The sequence below is a fragment of the Bombina bombina genome, chromosome 1, assembly GCF_027579735.1.
Source record: "Bombina bombina isolate aBomBom1 chromosome 1, aBomBom1.pri, whole genome shotgun sequence".
In the NCBI taxonomy this organism is placed as follows: Eukaryota; Metazoa; Chordata; class Amphibia; order Anura; family Bombinatoridae; genus Bombina; species Bombina bombina.
In genome coordinates this window covers 341,613,224-341,630,258 of record NC_069499.1, presented here as the reverse complement: position 1 = coordinate 341,630,258, position 17,035 = coordinate 341,613,224, and the positions used below count along the sequence as shown (strand labels likewise).

The following is a 17,035-nucleotide window of genomic DNA, read 5'->3' as shown; positions in this document are numbered from 1 at the left end:
CCAGCAGTCTCATAGGCTAAACGTATTATGCTACGAAGCCAAAAAGAGAGAGAGGTAGCAGAAGCTTTTTGACCTCTCCTCTGTCCAGAGTAAACGACAAACAAGGAAGAAGTTTGGCGAAAATCTTTAGTTGCCTGCAAGTAGAACTTGAGGGCACGAACTACATCCAGATTGTGTAGAAGACGTTCCTTCTTTGAAGAAGGATTTGGACACAAGGATGGTACAACAATCTCTTGATTGATGTTCCTGTTAGTGACTACCTTAGGTAAGAACCCAGGTTTAGTACGCAGAACTACCTTGTCTGAGTGAAAAATCAGATAAGGGGAATCACAATGTAAGGCTGATAACTCAGAGACTCTTCGAGCCGAGGAAATAGCCATTAAAAACAGAACTTTCCAAGATAACATTTTTATATCAATGGAATGAAGGGGTTCAAACGGAACACCCTGTAAAACGTTAAGAACTAAGTTTAAACTCCATGGTGGAGCAACAGCTTTAAATACAGGCTTGATCCTAGCTAAAGCCTGACAAAAGGACTGGACGTCTGGATTTTCTGACAGACGTCTGTGTAACAAGATGGACAGAGCTGAAATCTGTCCCTTTAATGAACTAGCTGATAAACCCTTTTCTAAACCTTCTTGTAGAAAAGACAATATCCTAGCGATCCTAACCTTACTCCAGGAGTAACCTTTGGATTCGCACCAGTATAGGTATTTCCGCCATATTTTATGGTAAATCCTTCTGGTAACAGGCTTCCTAGCCTGAATCAGGGTATCAATAACCGACTCAGAAAAACCACGTTTTGATAAAATCAAGCGTTCAATTTCCAAGCAGTCAGCTTCAGAGAAGTTAGATTTTGATGTTTGAATGGACCCTGTATCAGAAGGTCCTGTCTTAGAGGTAGAGACCAAGGCGGACAGGATGACATGTCCACCAGATCTGCATACCAAGTCCTGCGTGGCCATGCAGGTGCTATTAGAATTACTGATGCTCTCTCCTGTTTGATTTTGGCAATCAATCGAGGAAGCAGCGGGAAAGGTGGAAACACATAAGCCATCCTGAAGTTCCAAGGTGCTGTCAAAGCATCTATCAGAACTGCTCCCGGATCCCTGGATCTGGACCCGTAGCGAGGAAGTTTGGCGTTCTGGCGAGACGCCATGAGATCTATCTCTGGTTTGCCCCAACGTCGAAGTATTTGGGCAAAGACCTCCGGATGAAGTTCCCACTCCCCCGGATGAAAAGTCTGGCGACTCAAGAAATCCGCCTCCCAGTTCTCCACTCCCGGGATGTGGATTGCTGACAGGTGGCAAGAGTGAGACTCTGCCCAGCGAATTATCTTTGATACTTCCATCATTGCTAGGGAGCTTCTTGTCCCTCCCTGATGGTTGATGTAAGCTACAGTCGTGATGTTGTCCGACTGAAACCTGATGAACCCCCGAGTTGTTAACTGGGGCCAAGCCAGAAGGGCATTGAGAACTGCTCTCAATTCCAGAATGTTTATTGGAAGGAGACTCTCCTCCTGATTCCATAGTCCCTGAGCCTTCAGAGAATTCCAGACAGCGCCCCAACCTAGTAGGCTGGCGTCTGTTGTTACAATTGTCCAGTCTGGCCTGCTGAATGGCATCCCCCTGGACAGGTGTGGCCGATAAAGCCACCATAGAAGAGAATTTCTGGTCTCTTGATTCAGATTCAGAGTAGGGGACAAATCTGAGTAATCCCCATTCCACTGACTTAGCATGCATAATTGCAGCGGTCTGAGGTGTAGGCGTGCAAAAGGTACTATGTCCATTGCCGCTACCATTAAGCCGATCACCTCCATGCATTGAGCTACTGACGGGTGTTGAATGGAATGAAGGACGCGGCATGCATTTTGAAGCTTTGTTAACCTGTCTTCTGTCAGGTAAATCTTCATTTCTACAGAATCTATAAGAGTCCCCAAGAATGGAACTCTTGTGAGAGGAAAAAGAGAACTCTTCTTTTCGTTCACTTTCCATCCATGCGACCTTAGAAATGCCAGAACTAACTCTGTATGAGACTTGGCAGTTTGAAAGCTTGAAGCTTGTATTAGAATGTCGTCTAGGTACGGAGCTACCGAAATCCCTCGCGGTCTTAGTACCGCTAGAAGGGCACCCAGAACCTTTGTGAAGATTCTTGGAGCCGTAGCCAGTCCGAATGGAAGAGCTACAAACTGGTAGTGCCTGTCTAAGAAGGCAAACCTTAGGTACCGGTGATGATCTTTGTGGATCGGTATGTGAAGGTAAGCATCCTTTAAATCCACTGTGGTCATGTACTGACCCTCTTGGATCATGGGTAAGATTGTCCGAATAGTTTCCATTTTGAACGATGGAACTCTTAGGAATTTGTTTAGAATCTTTAAATCTAAGATTGGCCTGAAAGTTCCCTCTTTTTTGGGAACCACAAACAGGTTTGAGTAGAACCCTTGTCCTTGTTCCGACCGCGGAACCGGATGGATCACTCCCATTAATAACAGATCTTGTACGCAGCGTAGAAACGCTTCTTTCTTTATCTGGTTTGTTGACAACCTTGACAGATGAAATCTCCCTCTTGGGGGAGATAATTTGAAGTCTAGAAGGTATCCCTGAGATATGATCTCTAGAGCCCAGGGATCCTGAACATCTCTTGCCCAGGCCTGGGCAAAGAGAGAGAGTCTGCCCCCCACTAGATCCGGTCCCGGATCGGGGGCTCTCGGTTCATGCTGTCTTTGGGGCAGCAGCAGGTTTCCTGGCCTGCTTGCTCTTGTTCCAGGACTGGTTAGGCTTCCAGCCTTGCCTGTAACGAGCAACAGCTCCTTCCTGTTTTGGTGCAGTGGAGGTTGATGCTGCTCCTGTTTTGAAATTCCGAAAGGGACGAAAATTAGACTGTCTAGCCTTAGCTTTGGCTTTGTCTTGAGGTAGGGCGTGGCCCTTACCACCTGTAATGTCAGCGATAATTTCTTTCAAACCGGGCCCAAATAAAGACTGCCCCTTGAAAGGTATATTAAGTAATTTGGACTTAGAAGTCACATCAGCTGACCAGGATTTTAGCCACAGCGCCCTACGTGCCTGTATGGCGAATCCTGAGTTCTTAGCCGTAAGTTTAGTTAAATGTACTACGGCCTCCGAAATGAAAGAATTAGCTAGTTTAAGGACTCTAAGCCTGTCCGTAATGTCGTCTAGCGTAGATGAACTAAGGTTCTCTTCCAGCGACTCAATCCAAAATGCTGCCGCAGCCGTAATCGGCGCGATACATGCAAGGGGTTGTAATATAAAACCTTGTTGAACAAACATTTTCTTAAGGTAACCCTCTAACTTTTTATCCATTGGATCTGAAAAAGCACAGCTATCCTCCACCGGGATAGTGGTACGCTTAGCTAAAGTAGAAACTGCTCCCTCCACCTTGGGGACCGTCTGCCATAAGTCCCTAGTGGTGGCGTCTATTGGGAACATCTTTCTAAATATTGGAGGGGGTGAGAACGGTACACCGGGTCTATCCCACTCCTTAGTAACAATTTCAGTTAGTCTCTTAGGTATAGGAAAAACGTCAGTACTCGCCGGTACCGCAAAGTATTTATCCAACCTACACAGTTTCTCTGGTATTGCAACGGTGTTACAATCGTTAAGAGCTGCTAAGACCTCCCCTAGTAATACACGGAGGTTCTCCAATTTAAATTTAAAATTTGAAATATCTGAGTCCAATTTGTTTGGATCAGAACCGTCACCCACAGAATGAAGCTCTCCGTCCTCATGCTCTGCGAGCTGTGACGCAGTATCAGACATGGCCCTAGCATTGTCAGCGCACTCTGTTCTCACCCCAGAGTGATCACGCTTGCCTCTTAGTTCTGGTAATTTAGACAAAACTTCAGTCATAACAGTAGCCATATCTTGTAATGTTATCTGTAATGGCCGCCCAGATGTACTAGGCGCCATAATATCACGCACCTCCCGGGCGGGAGATGCAGGTACTGCCGCGTGAGGCGAGTTAGTCGGCATAACTCTCCCCTCGCTGTTTGGTGAAATTTGTTCACATTGTACAGATTGACTTTTATTTAAAGTAGCATCAATACAGTTAGTACATAAATTTCTATTGGGCTCCACCTTGGCATTGGAACAAATGACACAGATATCTTCCTCTGAGTCAGACATGTTTAACACACTAGCAAAAAACTTACAACTTGGTTATAATCTTTTTTAGCAAAAAAATACTGTGCCTCAAAGAGGTACTAAACGATTAAATAACAGTTGAAATAATGAACTGAAAAGCAGTTATAGCATCAAACTTTAAAACAACACAACTCTTAGCAAAGGTTTGTTCCCATTAGTAAAATAACAATAATTAAATTTGACATAAAAAGTACAAAGCAACGTTTTTATGCACAGTCACTATAAGAATTCTCACAGCTCTGCTGAGAGAAGTTACCTCCCTTCAAAGAAGTTTGAAGACCCCTGAGATCTGTCAGAGATGAACCGGATCATGCAGGAAAAATAAAAGTGACTGACTGGAATTTTTTGATGCGTAGTAAAGAGCGCCAAAAACGGCCCCTCCCTCTCCCACACAGCAGTGAAGAGAAACGAAACTGTCACAATTACAAGCAAAAAACTGCCAAGTGGAAAATAATGCCCAAATATCTATTCACACAGTACCTCAGCAATGTAAACGATTCTACATTCCAGCAAAAACGTTTAACATGATAAATAGTTATTAAAAGTATTAGTGACCTTTAGCAGAGTAGTTCCGGTGAAATACCATCCCCAGAATACTGAAGTGTATACATACATGTCATTTTAACGGTATGGCAGGATTTTCTCATCAATTCCATTCAGAAAATAAAAACTGCTACATACCTCAATGCAGATTCATCTGCCCGCTGTCCCCTGATCTGAAGCCTTTACCTCCCTCAGATGGCCGAGAACAGCAATATGATCTTAACTACTCCGGTTAAAATCATAGTAAAAAAACTCTGGCAGATTCTTCCTCAAACTCTGCCAGAGAAGTAATAACACGCTCCGGTGCTATTGTAAAATAACAAACTTTTGATTGAAGTCATAAAAACTAAGTATAATCACCATAGTCCTCTCACACATCCTATCTAGTCGTTGGGTGCAAGAGAATGACTGGGACTGACGTAGAGGGGAGGAGCTATATACAGCTCTGCTGGGTGAATCCTCTTGCATTTCCTGTTGGGGAGGAGTTATATCCCAGAAGTAATGATGACCCGTGGACTGATCACACATAACAGAAGAAATACTTGATAATAATAATAATAATTACACAGCGCTATAAAAGTAATAATAAAACATTACAGGGATGCATTACATACACAAACAAACAAGTACAGTATTAAGGTATTTGACTGCAAAGGGCTCCAATTGGTATATACATATATGTATATGTGTGTATACATATGTTTGTATGTGTTTATTGTGAATATAAGTCTGTAAATACATATATACACATATAAATACTTCTGTAAACTCTTTACGCCACTCGTAATACCAGCGCACTTCAATTTCAGAGCGCTAATTGCTACCGCGAGCTTGCGGTAGCATTAACCAGCCACTTGTTTACGGGCGCACGATAAATTACCGCTCGATTTGTAATCTAGCCCTAAATCAGAAAAAAAAATTAACCAGAAAAAAAAAAGGACCAGAAAATCCTAGCATGTAAGGAACACCAGTTTACATGTTTACAGGTAATCAGGGCTGTTATCATTGTAATTGCAGCATATTTAATGTATTTTCAAGTGTTTTTATTTTAATTACTGCAAGGGCTGCACTTGGCTCTTGAAGACTTCTTTTGAACCACTAGCATTTCATCTTAATTAGGATATAATATTCCATTTGTCTACCCAAATAACAGGGATCCTCTATTTTAGCTCACAAAAATAGCCATAAACTCTGTCGACTTACATTTCCCACTTTAGGAATAAATTACAACTGGGTAGCTAATTTATTGCACGCCCGCAAACGGACAATTTTGCCTGTTTGCGGGCACAAGATAAATAAACGGGTTGTGGTTGTAATAAGTTTTTAAAAAATTAACCAGAGGTCAGACCTCTGGTTAATTTTTGTAAATGTGCCCCAATTGCCCCCCAAATACAGCGTGCAGTGCTTTTTCTAAAATAGGAAATAGTTAAATTTTTGTATTTTAAAAAAAATAACAGAACTAGGAAGTTTTTGGGGGTTAAAGTTGGCGGCTGTTGGGTTTTAGAAAAAAAAAAATTTCCTTTACATTGCATTGACTGTGTGTTCCCTGTAAATATATATGTACAGTACATGCAAGTTATATACAGGCAGTCCCCAGGTTATGAACAAGATAGGTTCTGTAGGTTTGTTCTTAAGTTGAATTTGTATGTAAGTTGGAACAGGCACTTTTTTAAGGTGAAACTCTAGCCAAACATTTTTTTCAGTTTTGGATAGCACAGGGAAAAGTTTGTTTTGCTATCTGTGCCCCTGTTCAGAAAATTTCACATCACTTTCTGTCCTTGTGACAATTGGATTTTGAATATTTTGGTTTATCCTGGAAAGAAGGATTGGTGATAAAACTCTATTTTCTCCGTTTGTAAGTACGAGTTGTACTTAAGTCAGATGTCTGTAACCCCGGGACTGCCTGTACATATATATTTATGTGTTAATATATGTATATACACATATTAACACATACATATATATGTATTTAATCATATATATTTATATTTGTTGTGTTAGGTTCTCATGCAGTGTCTCATGGCATGAGAACGAGGATCCCACTGGAGCCTGTGGAAGCGCGTTCTCGTGAGCGCAATGTTTTTTAAATGTGCCTCAATTGTCCCCAAAATACAGTGTGTAGTGCTTTTTCTAAAATAAGAAATAGTAGCATTTTTTAAAAAAATAACAGCACTAGGCAGTTTTCAGGGGTTAAAGTTCGCGGCTGTGGGGTTTTAGAAAAAAAAAGCACTGAAAGGTGCCTTTACATTGCGGTCTATGGGGACTGTGTGTTCCCTGTAAATATATATGTATATACACATATTAACACATAAATATATATGTATTTAATAATATATATTTAAATTTGTTGTGTTAGGTTCTCATGCAGTGTCTCATGGCATGAGAAAAAGGCTCCCATTGGAGCCTACGGAAGCACGCTCTCATGAGTGCAATGCTTTCATGCAATGTGAATGCGAGGTCGTGCTCGCATTGCAGATAAAACGTAATACCAGCACACATTTGCGTGCACTGGTATTACGAAGTGGAGCTTTACTTGTAAATATGGCCCTTAATGAAGTCTTGCACAAAACACGCACACACAAACACTAGATTTTAGTAAGAGAAGGGCTACATGTACAGTGTGGACTTCTCAAGATGTGAGTCCATTTATGATGTCTTTCAAGTGATGCTGGTTGCTTTTCTCTGCAGCAGACCTAAAATAATACTAGGAATAACATAATTTATGTAAGAACTTACCTGATAAATTCATTTCTTTCATATTAACAAGAGTCCATGAGCTAGTGACGTATGGGATATACATTCCTACCAGGAGGGGCAAAGTTTCCCAAACCTTAAAATGCCTATAAATACACCCCTCACCACACCCACAAATCAGTTTAACGAATAGCCAAGAAGTGGGGTGATAAGAAAAAAAGTGCGAAGCATATAAAATAAGGAATTGGAATAATTGTGCTTTATACAAAAAAATCATAACCACCACAAAAAAGGGTGGGCCTCATGGACTCTTGTTAATATGAAAGAAATGAATTTATCAGGTAAGTTCTTACATAAATTATGTTTTCTTTCATGTAATTAACAAGAGTCCATGAGCTAGTGACGTATGGGATAATGACTACCCAAGATGTGGATCTTTCCACACAAGAGTCACTAGAGAGGGAGGGATAAAATAAAGACAGCCAATTCCTGCTGAAAATAATCCACACCCAAAATAAAGTTTAACAAAAAACATAAGCAGAAGATTCAAACTGAAACCGCTGCCTGAAGAACTTTTCTACCAAAAACTGCTTCAGAAGAAGAAAATACATCAAAATGGTAGAATTTAGTAAAAGTATGCAAAGAGGACCAAGTTGCTGCTTTGCAGATCTGGTCAACCGAAGCTTCATTCCTAAACGCCCAGGAAGTAGAAACTGACCTAGTAGAATGAGCTGTAATTCTTTGAGGCGGAATTTTACCCGACTCAACATAGGCAAGATGAATTAAAGATTTCAACCAAGATGCCAAAGAAATGGCAGAAGCTTTCTGGCCTTTCCTAGAACCGGAAAAGATAACAAATAGACTAGAAGTCTTACGGAAAGATTTCGTAGCTTCAACATAATATTTCAAAGCTCTAACAACATCCAAAGAATGCAATGATTTCTCCTTAGAATTCTTAGGATTAGGACATAATGAAGGAACCACAATTTCTCTACTAATGTTGTTGGAATTCACAACTTTAGGTAAAAATTCAAAAGAAGTTCGCAACACCGCCTTATCCTGATGAAAAATCAGAAAAGGAGACTCACACGAAAGAGCAGATAATTCAGAAACTCTTCTAGCAGAAGAGATGGCCAAAAGGAACAAAACTTTCCAAGAAAGTAATTTAATGTCCAATGAATGCATAGGTTCAAACGGAGGAGCTTGAAGAGCTCCCAAAACCAAATTCAAACTCCATGGAGGAGAAATTGACTTAATGACAGGTTTTATACGAACCAAAGCTTGTACAAAACAATGAATATCAGGAAGAATAGCAATCTTTCTGTGAAAAAGAACAGAAAGAGCGGAGATTTGTCCTTTCAAAGAACTCGCGGACAAACCCTTATCTAAACCATCCTGAAGAAACTGTAAAATTCTCGGTATTCTAAAAGAATGCCAAGAAAAATGATGAGAAAGACACCAAGAAATATAAGTCTTCCAGACTCTATAATATATCTCTCGAGATACAGATTTACGAGCCTGTAACATAGTATTAATCACGGAGTCAGAGAAACCTCTATGACCAAGAATCAAGCGTTCAATCTCCATACCTTTAAATTTAAGGATTTCAGATCCAGATGGAAAAAAGGACCTTGAGACAGAAGGTCTGGTCTTAACGGAAGAGTCCATGGTTGGCAAGATGCCATCCGGACAAGATCCGCATACCAAAACCTGTGAGGCCATGCCGGAGCTATTAGCAGAACAAACGAGCATTCCCTCAGAATCTTGGAGATTACTCTTGGAAGAAGAACTAGAGGCGGAAAGATATAGGCAGGATGATACTTCCAAGGAAGTGATAATGCATCCACTGCCTCCGCCTGAGGATCCCGGGATCTGGACAGATACCTGGGAAGTTTCTTGTTTAGATGAGAGGCCATCAGATCTATCTCTGGGGGCCCCCACATTTGAACAATCTGAAGAAATACCTCTGGGTGAAGAGACCATTCGCCCGGATGCAACGTTTGGCGACTGAGATAATCCGCTTCCCAATTGTCTACACCTGGGATATGAACCGCAGAGATTAGACAGGAGCTGGATTCCGCCCAAACCAAAATTCGAGATACTTCTTTCATAGCCAGAGGACTGTGAGTCCCTCCTTGATGATTGATGTATGCCACAGTTGTGACATTGTCTGTCTGAAAACAAATGAACGATTCTCTCTTCAGAAGAGGCCAAAACTGAAGAGCTCTGAAAACTGCACGGAGTTCCAAGATATTGATCGGTAATCTCACCTCCTGAGATTCCCAAACTCCTTGTGCCGTCAGAGATCCCCACACAGCTCCCCAACCTGTGAGACTTGCATCTGTTGAAATTACAGTCCAGGTCGGAAGAACAAAAGAAGCCCCCTGAATTAAACGATGGTGATCTGTCCACCACGTTAGAGAGTGCCGAACAATCGGTTTTAAAGATATTAATTGATATATCTTCGTGTAATCCCTGCACCATTGGTTCAGCATACAGAGCTGAAGAGGTCGCATGTGAAAACGAGCAAAGGGGATCGCGTCCGATGCAGCAGTCATAAGACCTAGAATTTCCATGCATAAGGCTACCGAAGGGAATGATTGAGACTGAAGGTTTCGACAGGCTGTAATCAATTTTAGACGTCTCTTGTCTGTTAAAGACAAAGTCATGGACACTGAATCTATCTGGAAACCCAGAAAGGTTACCCTTGTTTGAGGAATCAAAGAACTTTTTGGTAAATTGATCCTCCAACCATGATCTTGAAGAAACAACACAAGTCGATTCGTATGAGACTCTGCTAAATGTAAAGACGGAGCAAGTACCAAGATATCGTCCAAATAAGGAAATACCACAATACCCTGTTCTCTGATTACAGACAGAAGGGCACCGAGAATCTTTGTGAAAATTCTTGGAGCTGTAGCAAGGCCAAACGGTAGAGCCACAAATTGGTAATGCTTGTCTAGAAAAGAGAATCTCAGGAACTGATAATGATCTGGATGAATCGGAATATACAGATATGCATCCTGTAAATCTATTGTGGACATATAATTCCCTTGCTGAACAAAAGGCAATATAGTCCTTACAGTTACCATCTTGAACGTTGGTATCCTTACATAACGATTCAATAATTTTAGATCCAGAACTGGTCTGAAGGAATTCTCCTTCTTTGGTACAATGAAGAGATTTGAATAAAACCCCATCCCCTGTTCCGGAACTGGAACTGGCATAATTACTCCAGCCAACTCTAGATCTGAAACACAATTCAGAAATGCTTGAGCTTTCACTGGATTTACTGGGACATGGGAAAGAAAAAATCTCTTTGCAGGAGGTCTCATCTTGAAACCAATTCTGTACCCTTCTGAAACAATGTTCTGAATCCAAAGATTGTGAACAGAACTGATCCAAATTTCTTTGAAAAAACGTAACCTGCCCCCTACCAGCTGAACTGGAATGAGGGCCGTACCTTCATGTGAACTTAGAAGCAGGCTTTGCCTTTCTAGCAGGCTTGGATTTATTCCAGACTGGAGATGGTTTCCAAACTGAAACTGCTCCTGAGGACGAAGGATCAGGCTTTTGTTCTTTGTTGAAACGAAAGGAACGAAAACGATTGTTAGCCCTGTTTTTACCTTTAGACTTTTTATCCTGTGGTAAAAAAGTTCCTTTCCCACCAGTAACAGTTGAAATAATAGAATCCAACTGAGAACCAAATAATTTGTTTCCCTGGAAAGAAATGGAAAGTAGAGTTGATTTAGAAGCCATATCAGCATTCCAAGTCTTAAGCCATAAAGCTCTTCTGGCTAAGATAGCCAGAGACATAAATCTAACATCAACTCTAATAAAAAATGGCATCACAGATGAAATTATTAGCATGCTGAAGAAGAATAATAATATCATGAGAATCACGATTTGTTACTTGTTGCGCTAGAGTTTCCAACCAAAAAGTTGAAGCTGCAGCAACATCAGCCAATGATATAGCAGGTCTAAGAAGATTACCTGAACATAGATAAGCTTTTCTTAGAAAAGATTCAATTTTTCTATCTAAAGGATCCTTAAACGAGGTACCATCTGATGTAGGAATGGTAGTACGTTTAGCAAGGGTAGAAATAGCCCCATCAACTTTAGGGATTTTGTCCCAAAATTCTAATCTGTCAGGCGGAACAGGATATAATTGCTTAAAACGTTTAGAAGGAGTAAATGAATTACCCAATCTATCCCATTCCTTAGCAATTACTGCAGAAATAGCATTAGGAACAGGAAAGACTTCTGGAATAACCGCAGGAGCTTTAAAAACCTTATCCAAACGTATAGAATTAGTATCAAGAGGACTAGAATCCTCTATTTCTAAAGCAATTAGTACTTCTTTAAATAAAGAGCGAATAAATTCCATCTTAAATAAATATGAAGATTTATCAGCATCAATCTCTGAGACAGAATCCTCTGAACCAGAAGAGTCCAAAGAATCAGAATGATGGTGTTCATTTAAAAATTCATCTGTAGAGAGAGAAGATTTAAAAGACTTTTTACGTTTACTAGAAGGAAAAATAACAGACAAAGCCTTCTTTATGGATTCAGAAACAAAATCTCTTATGTTATCAGGAACATTCTGCACCTTAGATGTTGAGGGAACTGCAACAGGCAATGGTACATCACTAAAGGAAATATTATCTGCATTAACAAGTTTGTCATGACATTTAATACAAACAACAGCTGGAGGAATAGCTACCAAAAATTTACAGCAGATACACTTAGCTTTGGTAGATCCAGCAGGCAGAGGTTTTCCTGTAGTATCTTCTGGCTCAGATGCAACGTGAGACATCTTGCAATATGTAAGAGAAAAAACAACATATAAAGCAAAATAGATCAAATTCCTTATAAGACAGTTTCAGGAATGGGAAAAAAATGCCAAACATCAAGCTTCTAGCAACCAGAAGCAAATGAAAAATGAGACTGAAATAATGTGGAGACAAAAGCGACGCCCATATTTTTTGGCGCCAAATAAGACGCCCACATTATTTGGCGCCTAAATGCTTTTGGCGCCAAAAATGACGCCACATCCGGAACGCCGACATTTTTGGCGCAAAATAACGTCAAAAAAATGACGCAACTTCCGGCGACACGTATGACGCCGGAAACGGAAATGAATTTTTGCGCCAAAAAAGTCCGCGCCAAGAATGACGCAATAAAATGAAGCATTTTCAGCCCCCGCGAGCCTAACAGCCCACAGGGAAAAAAGTCAAATTTTTGAGGTAAGAAAAATAAGATAATTAAAGCATAATCCCAAATATGAAACTGACTGTCTGGAAATAAGGAAAGTTGAACATTCTGAGTCAAGGCAAATAAATGTTTGAATACATATATTTAGAACTTTATAAATAAAGTGCCCAACCATAGCTTAGAGTGTCACAGAAAATAAGACTTACTTACCCCAGGACACTCATCTACATGTTTGTAGAAAGCCAAACCAGTACTGAAACGAGAATCAGTAGAGGAAATGGTAAATATAAGAGTATATCGTCGATCTGAAAAGGGAGGTAAGAGATGAATCTCTACGACCGATAACAGAGAACCTTATGAAATAGACCCCGTAGAAGGAGATCACTGCATTCAATAGGCAATACTCTCCTCACATCCCTCTGACATTCACTGCACGCTGAGAGGAAAACCGGGCTCCAACTTGCTGCGGAGCGCATATCAACGTAGAATCTAGCACAAACTTACTTCACCACCTCCCTTGGAGGCAAAGTTTGTAAAACTGATTTGTGGGTGTGGTGAGGGGTGTATTTATAGGCATTTTAAGGTTTGGGAAACTTTGCCCCTCCTGGTAGGAATGTATATCCCATACGTCACTAGCTCATGGACTCTTGTTAATTACATGAAAGAAATACACAAGTTAATGAGGTAACAACTATCCTTGGTTTGAAGTTTGCGAATACTGTAAAATATGTATGCACCGGTGTGTGGAATAGTAAAACATTTAGCAAACAGTTTTGAATCCTGTACACACAAAGGTTATGCCAGTACATCTCTTGGCACAGCAGATTGTATTGTAGATAATACAGTAGATTTTCCTGTTACAATGAAGGTGCCCCCTGCTTTATAGTGCTATTTTTTCAATACCTCTGTGGTCTGAAGCAGATCCTTACTGACCAGGCTACCTCTGAAACTAACCACACTGTACCACCCTGAAACCATGGATACATGCTACACACTGCTCTGTATTCCTTGTAGGTAGAGTCACTACTATACATGCTACACACTGCTCTGTATTCCTTGTAGGTAGAGTCACTACTATACATGCTACACACTGCTCTGTATTCCTTGTAGGTAGAGTTACTACTATACATGCTACACACTGCTCTGTATTCCTGGTAGGTACTTCACTACTATACATGCTACACACTGCTCTGTATTCCTTGTAGGTACAATCACTACTATACATGCTACACACTGCTCTGTATTCCTTGTAGGTTGAGTCACTACTATACATGCCACACATTGCTCTGTATTCCTTGTAGGTAGAGTCACTACTATACATGCTACACACTGCTCTGTATTCCTTGTAGGTAGAGTCACTACTATACATGCTACACACTGCTCTTTATTCCTTGTAGGTAGAATCAATACTATACATGATATACACTGCTCTGTATTACTTGTAGGTAGAGTCACTACTATACATGCTACACATTGCTCTGTATTCCTTGTAGGTAGAGTCAATACTATACATGCTACACACTGCTCTGTATTCCTTGTAGGTAGAGTCACTACTATACATGCTACACATTGCTCTGTATTCCTTGTAGGTAGAGTCACTACTATACATGCTACACACTGCTCTGTATTCCTTGTAGGTAGAGTCACTACTATACATGCTACACATTGCTCTGTATTCCTTGTAGGAGAGTCACTACTATACATGCTACACACTGCTCTGTATTCCTTGTAGGTAGATTCACTACTATACATGCTACACATTGCTCTGTATTCCTTGTAGGTAGAGTCACTACTATACAAGCTACAAATTGCTCTGTATTCCTTGTAGGTAGAGTCACTACTATACATGCTACACATTGCTCTGTATTCCTTGTAGGTTGAGTCACTACTATACATGCTACACACTGCTCTGCATTCCTTGTAGGTAGAGTCACTACTATACATGCTACACCACTGCTCTGTATTCCTTGTAGGTAGAGTCAATACTATACATGCTACACGCTGCTCTGTATTCCTTGTAGGTAGAGTCACTACTAAAGCATGCTTAGGAACCTCAAAATCCACACAAGTAGTTACTTCTGAAATTATAACAGCCAATATCACATAAATTAAAAATCATCTTTCCAAATAAGTTTTAACACTAACCGTGGTGAAAGATGGGAGTTTTCTAGCATTTGAATCTGCATTCTTTATAAGGGAAGCAGAAGTATTAGAGCCCTATGTTTATTGGACATGCACAGGAACAAGTCCCTCATCCCTCACACAAGACAAAAAGCCAAGTTCAAGACTATAGAGCAGTGGAGAAAAGAGAAACTGCAGGAGTAGAAGGGAGACACAGTGGCTGAAAGAAATGGCCACAAACACTCAATACAGTAAAGAAAGGGGCAGACCTCACTGACATGCTGCTGAGATATTGCTGCACTCATGCAAGCTCTACCTTCTCAACGTATTCTGGACTTACAAGACAATTTAATAGAGGTCTGCAGATAGGGAAACCCCATTCATTAAAAAAAAATAACCAAAATGGGATTTACACATTACAATCAGGACAAGTGAAATTAAAACATTTAGTGAAAGAATTCAACATATCAATGATGCTAATGAACATATAAAACCAAGAATATAGATGCAGAAAAATTCACCAATATATACATTATGAAGAAACATTATGGTAATCATTGCAGGTAAAGAACCAAGGTTATAATGTATTGAAACGCCACAATACAAACTTTGCAGTGGGAAACTTCAAAGAATAAGATAATCAAACCCTGCAAGATACCCTGATATGTTGGGGGAAGTCTGAATAATCATCCAGCAGGTTGTGAAAATCCCTAATGGCGGACGGGATGTGGCTGAACTCTTGCAGCAGAAGCAAACTCAAAAAAAAAATAAAAAAATATTATATGATGGAGCAGAGAATAAAACTACACTACTTTATTCCAAATAAACAAGCAGAAAGAATAGGGTATATATATAAGGGTATATATGACAAAATATTATTGGATGAATGTCAATCACACACAAGATTGGCTCCTATACTGGTCCTGAGTACAACAAAACAGGCGATTGGTGCCTATATGCTCATCCTGGTTAGCTAGATGGTTGTGTCCTACTCAGGAAACTCCATAACCTTTTTTTGTTAAACTTAGGTTTACCAACAAACATTCATGTAATGAGAAAATGATCCAACAAATTACAGTATTTTACCACATTAGAATATCCTGCATATACGGGAAAATAAAAATTCTAGCATATTGTGTTATTTTATTATTTACTACAAGGTGTGTGTGTGTGCACATTGTGTCCATATTCTTCATCATACTTACGAGCACTGCACAGAGAGGCCATAGTACTGCAGCTCTCACTTGATTCTCCCTGCATCTGTAGATCTTAATTCTAACAACAAAAAATATATAACATATATTCAAATATTTTACTTTGTTAAATCAAGAATTTCATCTATTTATATTTACTTCATAACTGCAACTTCAGAATCGTAATGAAATAAAATGGTTTTCATGATAGCTGCTATAATATATTCTTAAATATAGACCACAGATTTCTGCTCTTCCACTAAACTATATAAGTCTGCATCTTTGTAATAAAATATAAAATCACCTTCTTGCTGAACTACTCATATAACCACATAACTCATATCTAATCCCTGTATGTTCTTTTGCATTCCCTAATTATTTAACCAATTATCATGGCATTGTAGGTCCACAGCAGCAGACCTGTGAAAATCAAAAAGCAGTCAAGGCTTGTGTAAGATATACTGATTACCCCATGTCATTTCCTATTAACTTTGGCTTTTCTTTCTAAGGGATGTAACATTCAGCTCCTAACTTTCAATAGCAAAGACAAGCCTTGGGCTGACCTGAAGCTGATAGAAAGGAGAGCTGGCTGACTCCCAGGTTTCAGGATTCCGTCTGGATCACATATCCGCCACTCCAATATCCAGGGCTTTAATGAGCTTTCTGCTTCAGCTCCACCTTTGTGTGACATTTAATTAGGATATGCTCTGACAGAGTGCAACCTCTTCTAAAAGAAAACAAGGGTAAATGGCAAAAACGTTAAGGCATTAACAAGCTAGAGCACTGTCAGAAAAATAGGGTTAAAGATCAATAATGTTATATAGATTAATCACACAATATGGATGTAGGCAATACCCACACATAGCAACATTTTATTTACAGCTGACCCCTGCAATGATGCATGGCACATAGCTTACGTTGTTGAGGGTATTATGTTATTTATTTAAATAAAAAAAAAATGTTATTAAATCACACAAATTAAGTTAATGGCATATTTTCATGTGTTTCCAAATATATGTATATATGTTTCGTGATAATATCGTTTACTTCTGTAGATATATTTATGACTTGCTGCTGGTGTTGGATAGGGAGGGCCAATCTTTTCGCCGG

General features: G+C 39.9%; 1 protein-coding gene across 1 annotated transcript in view; it reads right to left on the bottom strand.

Moving 5' to 3' along the window:
* PLCD4 (phospholipase C delta 4) overlaps positions 1–16,683 on the bottom strand; it is a 191,639-nt gene extending 174,956 nt beyond the window's left edge. Inside the window, exons 1-2 of the mRNA XM_053698133.1 lie at positions 16,489–16,683; positions 15,938–16,007 (exon numbers count right to left, since the gene is read on the bottom strand). Coding sequence (XP_053554108.1) covers positions 15,938–15,992 — 55 coding nt within the window. The 5' untranslated portion in view covers positions 15,993–16,007; positions 16,489–16,683. The remainder of the gene's footprint in view (positions 1–15,937; positions 16,008–16,488) is intronic.
* Positions 16,684–17,035: the final 352 nt, after the last annotated feature.